Source organism: Opisthorchis viverrini (assembly GCF_000715545.1).
Source record: "Opisthorchis viverrini unplaced genomic scaffold opera_v5_191, whole genome shotgun sequence".
Classification (NCBI taxonomy): domain Eukaryota; kingdom Metazoa; phylum Platyhelminthes; class Trematoda; order Opisthorchiida; family Opisthorchiidae; genus Opisthorchis; species Opisthorchis viverrini.
The window spans coordinates 940,662-948,012 of record NW_008751847.1 but is presented as its reverse complement, the minus strand read 5'-3'; the positions used below and the strand labels follow the sequence as shown (position 1 = coordinate 948,012).

General features: G+C 43.8%; 2 protein-coding genes across 2 annotated transcripts; one reads left to right on the top strand and one right to left on the bottom strand.

Moving 5' to 3' along the window:
- Position 1: 1 nt before the first annotated feature.
- T265_07893 (hypothetical protein) lies at positions 2-584 on the bottom strand (the record flags this gene model as incomplete). The annotated part of the gene is made up of 2 exons (XM_009173543.1): positions 2-56; positions 205-584. 2 exons carry the CDS (start codon positions 582-584, stop codon positions 2-4), a joined length of 435 nt encoding a protein of 144 aa, XP_009171807.1.
- Positions 585-2,996: 2,412 nt separating this feature from the next.
- T265_07892 (hypothetical protein) lies at positions 2,997-5,420 on the top strand (the record flags this gene model as incomplete). Its single annotated transcript, XM_009173542.1, has 2 exons — positions 2,997-3,016; positions 5,210-5,420. The coding sequence occupies 2 exons, from the start codon at positions 2,997-2,999 to the stop codon at positions 5,418-5,420; spliced, it is 231 nt and encodes a 76-aa protein (XP_009171806.1).
- Between the last annotated feature and the right edge of the window lie 1,931 nt (positions 5,421-7,351).

Sequence of the window (7,351 nt, the reverse complement as noted above, 5' to 3'; positions counted from 1 at the left end):
ATCATAACCGCACCCGCAACACAAACACCAGCTCCGACGTAATGCGTCCACAGGTACTGATGGCGCAGGATGAGGAAACTGAGGAGCATTGCGGTAGGTATTCCCAAACAATCAAGGAGTTGTATGCTTGTCAAATTTGTGTAAGCATAGGCGGTCATGGTTGCCCATACGGAGTGAACCAATATGACTCCCATGGAAACACACAGAACTAGATTGTTTAGGCGTTTTTCTTTTGGCTTGCTCGAGTCGCTTGCTAGGTGAGCATGTTCCATCAGCACTGACCGATTTTTGTTATGCTGGAATTGTACTGAAAGTCGAGTGAAATTGCAAACCAGCAGTAGCAAGAGAAAGTATGGTAGGTTTTGTGCAAAGGGTAGGCTGAAATTCCAGTGTGATAGGAGTGCCGTGCATGTGTCCGATGCAGCCAGTAAGAGAGCCAACGTCTGACCCACTAACAGAGACCAGACAACTCGCTTGCATGTTTGTCGTCGTTGCTCGGTATTCGTTTGGCAGCATGAGGTACGAGCTGTTTCGTCGCTCTCCGCGGGAGTAAGCGCATCCTTCAACGTATACTCTGGGTTCATGTTTGATTAAAATCGAATCGGCGCAATTCATTCGTGTTATCTATGTTTTACTGAAAACGTTAGGAACGGATCAACATGTACCGTAGTTTGTAGGATCGCAATTGGTCATCTCATAAAGGCGGTGTCTTTCTGAAAGCTGATTGGCCAATACGTCCATTTTGCTTAGCGCTGCGATTGCGCGTGACGTTGAAGCGATTAGCTTGATTCATGCGCAACATGAATGATCCAGGGGGTCGGTTGCTAACTTGAGTATGAAAGAGTGAACTTGTTCTCACGATTCACCACATGTTAGTCCACCGATAATGAGGCCGGAAACTCGACGCAAAATAACCTTAAGTAATGTTCAGTATGAACGAGGCAAGACTGGTCGATAGCCAACTATGGTTTGATTGCATGTTCCTAATTCATCTCTCGGTTCCCTGTTTTCCGCCTAAGGCGAGCTCAGTCAACATAAACAAAGTATGTGCCGCCACATGTGCATAGTAGCTTCGAAAAGTAGGCGCCTAAAATATGCTTAGGTAGTTTTGTTTGTTCAAAACTTTAGGAAAGAATATCATGTGTGGAACTTGTCACAGTGTTTTGTGAACCGGTTTGCTTCAACCTTGCTTGAGAAGTAGCCCGATGATAAATCTTTGGATCACAGCAGATTTCCGAAGAATGGTCCAAGTGATACCAGTCTCTTTGGAGGGAAAGTATTTGACTGTCACGTGGAATGACAATAATAATAGTAATAATATTAATACTCGTGCCCACGTTTGTATTACAGCAAAAAATCCATCATAAGACTGCGTAAACTCCTTTATTTTTGCCATATGAATGAAGCTACAATAGTACCAAGTGGCATAATTGGCAAAAATTGAAAACTGGGACAAAGACCTGTAAAAGTCAGGTTGTGAACTTCACTGAAAATGCATTTTTATTACTCATCTAAACGATTTTTGCCCCTCCACAGGTATTCCCTATTGGGTTCGCCACATATTTTTGAACACAAATTATCAAATGGATTACTTTCCGAATCATCTATGCATTGTCGATTGGCTTAGTCACTTGCTACCATGCCCTAATTAAGTTAGCTTAACACAGTTTTCTACTGTGTGCAGAACTATATTTTTCGTCTAAGTTCAACCACCATTTCATGCAATCGCGCAGCCTAATAGGACGAGACACGAAGAGGGTTTATACACCGATCTTTTTTTGGATTCCCTGGAACACTTGATTAGAAGAAGCAATAGAATTTTGAAATGCCAAAACGGTGGCGATTTACTGGTGTTCCGTCATTGTGTATCATACCGTACTTATTTTTATACAAGTGTTATGCGATTAATTCGACTATCACACGAATATCGAGGTAGAGGAGGATGGACACTTTATTGGTGAATACATCTAAGAAGATGATGTTAGACTGATCCCTGTAGCAAGCATCACAAGCACGGAGGCCACGGATTCGAAGTTCTCTGGAGTTTCGCGAGCTTCGCACCGTCAATGATTCGATGGGATAACTGTGCAATGCTTCTCGGCTTTAAAGAGTAGAGTGAGTTCCTTTACACGACAAAATCTCCATTGAAAAAGTATATTAGCGGCTTTGCACCCTCTTCGAATGTAATGACGCAAGACTTGTCATTATCCTCAACCTATCACAGGCTTAACCATTTGCAAACGCCAGGCAATGTCCCAGAGCTCCAGTACACTCTAGGAAAAATACCGTCTGTATAAAATGAGATCCTGCTTGTCGGATGGCTTTTCTGTAACTCATCCAATTTATCTAATTCGAAAAGCAAACAATACTAATTATTTTCATAAAGGAAACTACTCACAAGGTTGCTGAAAACTCTTTGACAGCCCACGACCGGTTTCGCCCTTCTTGGGGCTCATCAGGTAGGCGCAGTCCCCGAGTTTCCGTCAACCTTATGATCTACTTGAACCCAAATTGCACTGTTTTCGAGAAATACACTCATCTGCAAATCAATTTGGTTTTCACGGGAGACTCAATTGAATCTCTCGTTTATGATGTTCTCCAGCTGAATGTGCTGCACACAGGCCGACCCAGGATTCAGTTGGCACGATATTCGAGATATCGAAGTATAAGCGAGAGATTCAATTGAGTTTCCCGTGAGAACCAAATTGATTTGCAGATGAGTGTATTCTCGAAAAACAGTGCAATTTGGGTTCAAGTAGATCATAAGGCTGACGGAAACTCGGGGACTGCGTTTCTAAACTGAAACCTGCTTGCCCTTTTAAGTTTTAACTCCAGTGTCACTAGAAGCACCGCTTCACCAGCTTTTATGTTTTCGTCCCCTATACTTGTGGAATTCATGCTGAAAATCGTGCCGCGCGTCAGCGACTTCATTATATTCTTTACAATGGTGAGTTTATAAGCTTTAAAGTGTGTATATTCCATTTGCTTAGCTCAACATGATCTCCACCATCGTAAGGTATGTAAGGTTAACGCTTTCCTAGTAGCCAAGCATTCAACTAATGTGCGGAGAAGATAAGGGATTTATAGAATGTTTGATAAGAACCGAAGTACGCAGACCAGAAGATGAGCAGTAGTCTAAATTGGGTGCTCCAACAATCACAATGCAAGAGACATTGCCTGCTTGTGCCATTAGTGACCCTTTTGGAAGACCCGCACACTGGGCCAGACGTTGATATTCCACTGATGCGGATTGATGTCGAAAGGGAGGGATTTATAGAACGTTGAAAAGAAACCCGCTTTTGCACAATACAAATGCAACTAAATGCAATTTTAGGTAAGATAGGGGCCCACGACCTCTCGATTATCAGGCACGTGTTCTACCGACTAAGTTACTGCGGATGCGGAAGACTGTGAATGTGATTGTCTTCAGAAGGTGTCTACATTTCGTTTTGCATATTGCGTACTTTAGTTCCAACTAAACATTCCATGATGCTCCAACTGAGGAGGTGGTAAATGCACACAATCATAGATGATACCCCTGAATTCAGACGTAAAAGTACGCTTGCCAAGAAGTGCGTGTGTGGTGCTGCCATGTGTTCTTTTGGAACGGATAACCCTAGACAGTCTTTGACACGATGTACGGAAAGTGAACCTCTTCGGGTTTCTCCTGTAACGGATTCAAGATATGCTCGGAGAGTATCCCAGGTATTCATTCCTTCGACTGCACTTGGATTATTAGCCGATCGATCGCGTGAGTGCCTAGTTTATGGAGGGTCTCGTGTGCCATAACGCTCGGAGCACAACTATAGTGACTTGCTCCCGATGCCTAAAAGTTCGCGGTCAGGTACAAAGTGTGATTTAGCACGTGTAGCAGGTTTCATTAACTGTGCTTTAATGATAATTTCGCTGCAAGATCTCATCCCGTCGAAAGGGAATGTAGTGGACATCTGGAAAACCTTACTGGCTACATCTGTCGCGCAAGGAAAAAATGAGTGATTGGATTCCTCATGTTTCTGGTCCCTAAAATGGATAGCTTACCTGTGTAATATAAGTACGATTGTATGTACTGTCTGCTTGCAAAGCAAATTCCATGCCACTCTGTTGTAGAACTTATTTCTGTGGCAAGGCTCAATCAAATCGAGAACTACAGTGGTTTGACCAACAGCCAAAGTAGGTGTGCGGGGGGATATCTCGATAAGCCGAGGAATGCATCACGTAAAGGTCAAACTGAAGAGTTCGAGTAATCATTTATCAGAAAGTTGTAGGTATCACGTGCTTGAGATGAAGTGTTTAAAAGTCAATCGGAATTTGAGGAAACATGGAAAAACTCGGGGGGAATAAAAACGTGACTGGAATCGGCGAAATGCATCCATGTGTAAACAAGTTTGATTTTGCGAGAGACTCACCTAGAACCCTGCTTAATCGCTCGTTCATGATGGAATCGCTTAACAGTTTTACGTGACTTTCGTGGATTAATGGAGTTAGCATATTCGTGGATAGGAAAAATTCATGAGAAGAGATAAAGTAGCATGGGAGTTGGTGACGAGAACTGATGATATTTGCCAGTTGTGTATTGTGAATGGTTTGTGGCTTCGGAACTAGCGAAGATCGCCTACGATAATCCAGTATCTCTTGGATCTTTGAAAGACCACTCACATTCAGTGGTAATAGGGAGAAACGACATTTAGGCATCACGCCGCTTAAACCAAGTTTACATCATTTCATAGGGTTTGTTCATCAGAACTCCAAAGACTACATCGAATCACTCTTCCTCATTCTCTGAAGGAAGATCACCTTTTCTTCCTCATTAAGAGTCTTCGTCCGTGGAACTTAGGGTCCATTTCACTGAATACCTGAAACGAACATACAGTCTAGATCTGGGTCTGAATCGTTATGAAATATCTAACCACAAAGCTGCTGAGTGCAGCTCATAGACCATACCCACAATGGTATGATGACTTACTGCCTCATCGATTACACAAATTGCAAATGATACATCTTGTCGGTCCACTGCGACTCAGATGGTCAAACCTAACTTACCAAGGGCCAGTGGCCCAGCTATACCAAATAACCTTGTGATTGATTCTTCTTATTTTGGCTGGTCTTCAGAGCCAGATACTTAACTATGCTGGTTGAATCAACTCATATGTTCTTGGAGTCGTGTTTTGAGAAAGTAGGGTGTTCAACACCAGGGCTAGTCAAACTTAAGACAACGTTATACGTGTGAGCGACCCACAATTCTAGTATTCCTGGATTTCCGAGGCGCATTCGACTCGGTTGACCGGTCTCTTCTTCTTGACACGCCTGCCCACCAAGGAAAGTTTGTAGACATAATACGTTCTCAGACTTGTAGACATGTGAGAGTATACGGAGAACTCTCCAAAAGCTTCCGTACACAAAGCGGTGTCCATCAGGGATGACCACTCTCTCCATTCCTTTTTAACTTCTCGATCGACGAAATAATGAGACGAACGCTGGGAGGTCTCCAAGACCCTGATGTTCAAATAGCCTGTGAAGAAAACCTTGTGGACCTGGAGTACGCAGACGACATCGTTCTCATCTTCGAAGAGGAGGAATGCGCAGGTGTTTTTGGATAAACTGACCAAAGTCTTCCCGTCCTTAGGTGTGTACTTTGCACCTACAAAGTGTAAGGTAACGCCCGTGGACATGCGGTCACTGAACACGCCACTTACAATCCAGGGAGAGGTACTGGAAGTTGTGGAGCGTCTTACGAAGTTCTATTGTGACAGATGATGTCAGTGCACGAATCTGTAAGGCCCCGGTAGCGTTTGCTAATTTGAGACACCTATGGTGTCAAAGTAGTGTATGCTTGAATCTCAAGCTACCTTGCGGGTTGTTTCGTTGTATGGCTTTGAGACTTGACCTGTTCGAGCAGAGGAACTGAGACTTCTTCAGGTGTTCGACAATCGTTGTCTCAAAATCATAGTTCGTGTGGGCTGGTGTCGGCGAATCCGTAATTAGGCAGTTAGAAAGCGCATTTTCGGTTGTGCGACGGGTACTTCCATTGAAGAGTGTGACCAGCACCAAAAGCTGCGTTGATTGGGACATGTGTTGCGTATGCCTAGCCATCGTTCGCCGAAGTGAGTGCTGTTTTCCAGCTCAGAATGGCGTAAGCAGAATGAAGGCCAACCCTTTACTTGGTAGATGGGTATGAAGGAGATTACGAAACGCTTGGGTGTTGTCGGTGCTGCTCGCCTTCCAGGATTGGAAACGCGGGATCCCCACGGCGCTTGGCTAGAGACACTACAAGATATGGCTGCCAAATGATGTCAGTGGCGTCCTTGTTGTCAGTTTTTATCCAGGTTGCCTGGGTGAATGTCTGGAGGTGTATGCACCTCGGAACGATTGTGGTAAACTAACACTAAGTCCCTTCCCCGTCCACCTTTGCTCTTTTCTTTACAATAAGGTTTTCAAATAAATCATGGTTGTACGGCAGTAAAGCATCGGTGCTGGACACTGATATCATGCTGTCGATGATGATGATGATACTCAAATTTTATTTATTCTTTCTTCATCTCTTCTTGCGCCAGCTGCGATGAATGCATTGTCTGCTGTCACACTTCACAAAAGTTACTTTGATCTGTGCTTTTGGGATCCGCCAACCGTGGTCAATCTGAAAGAAGTCGCACCTACAAAAGGGCTTAGCAGATTCACAATCAGTTTCAGGTTTTTTAGAATAGTAGCAAAAGAACTTTCCAGGAACGAACATATCAGTTGCGTCGGAATTGAGGGTCATTTCATCAGGAGTATCGTACTTTTCAACGTGCACGCTCAATTGCATACCAATTTTATTTTTACAGGAGACACTGCAACCGAACTAAATCTCTCGTTTATGATGTATAAGTCAAATTTCGTGCATTTTGGTTTCAAGTAAAATATAAGGTTGACTGGAACGTAAACTCTGACCGCACAATGGCAGAAAAGATGTGCACGTAAAACCTGCCTAGACTTGACAGATTAATTGAACTCCGTCTTCGAACCTTTGACCACCAGCACTTCCGTAACAAGGAACGGGTTATTCTAGTAACCTGGGTTCGTTATAAATCGGAACATGTTAACGTTATCTACAAAACAGGTTCCCATTCAACTGCCCTGCTGGCAAAAATTTCGATGGGAAACAGACTGGACAACTCAACATGAAAGCAATCCAACGGAGTGCTGCGAGTTGGGATCCTTATGTTGGGAAATGCTACGGAACATGGGACGTCACTGATTCCGGTATTGATCGTGCTGCGATTCCCATAGTGAACTTCCGTGCAAGTCTGTCTGTCATGTTCGGTAAGGCCCGCAAAGGATGCTTGGCTAACCCGCCTGATGGAAACGTACTCCA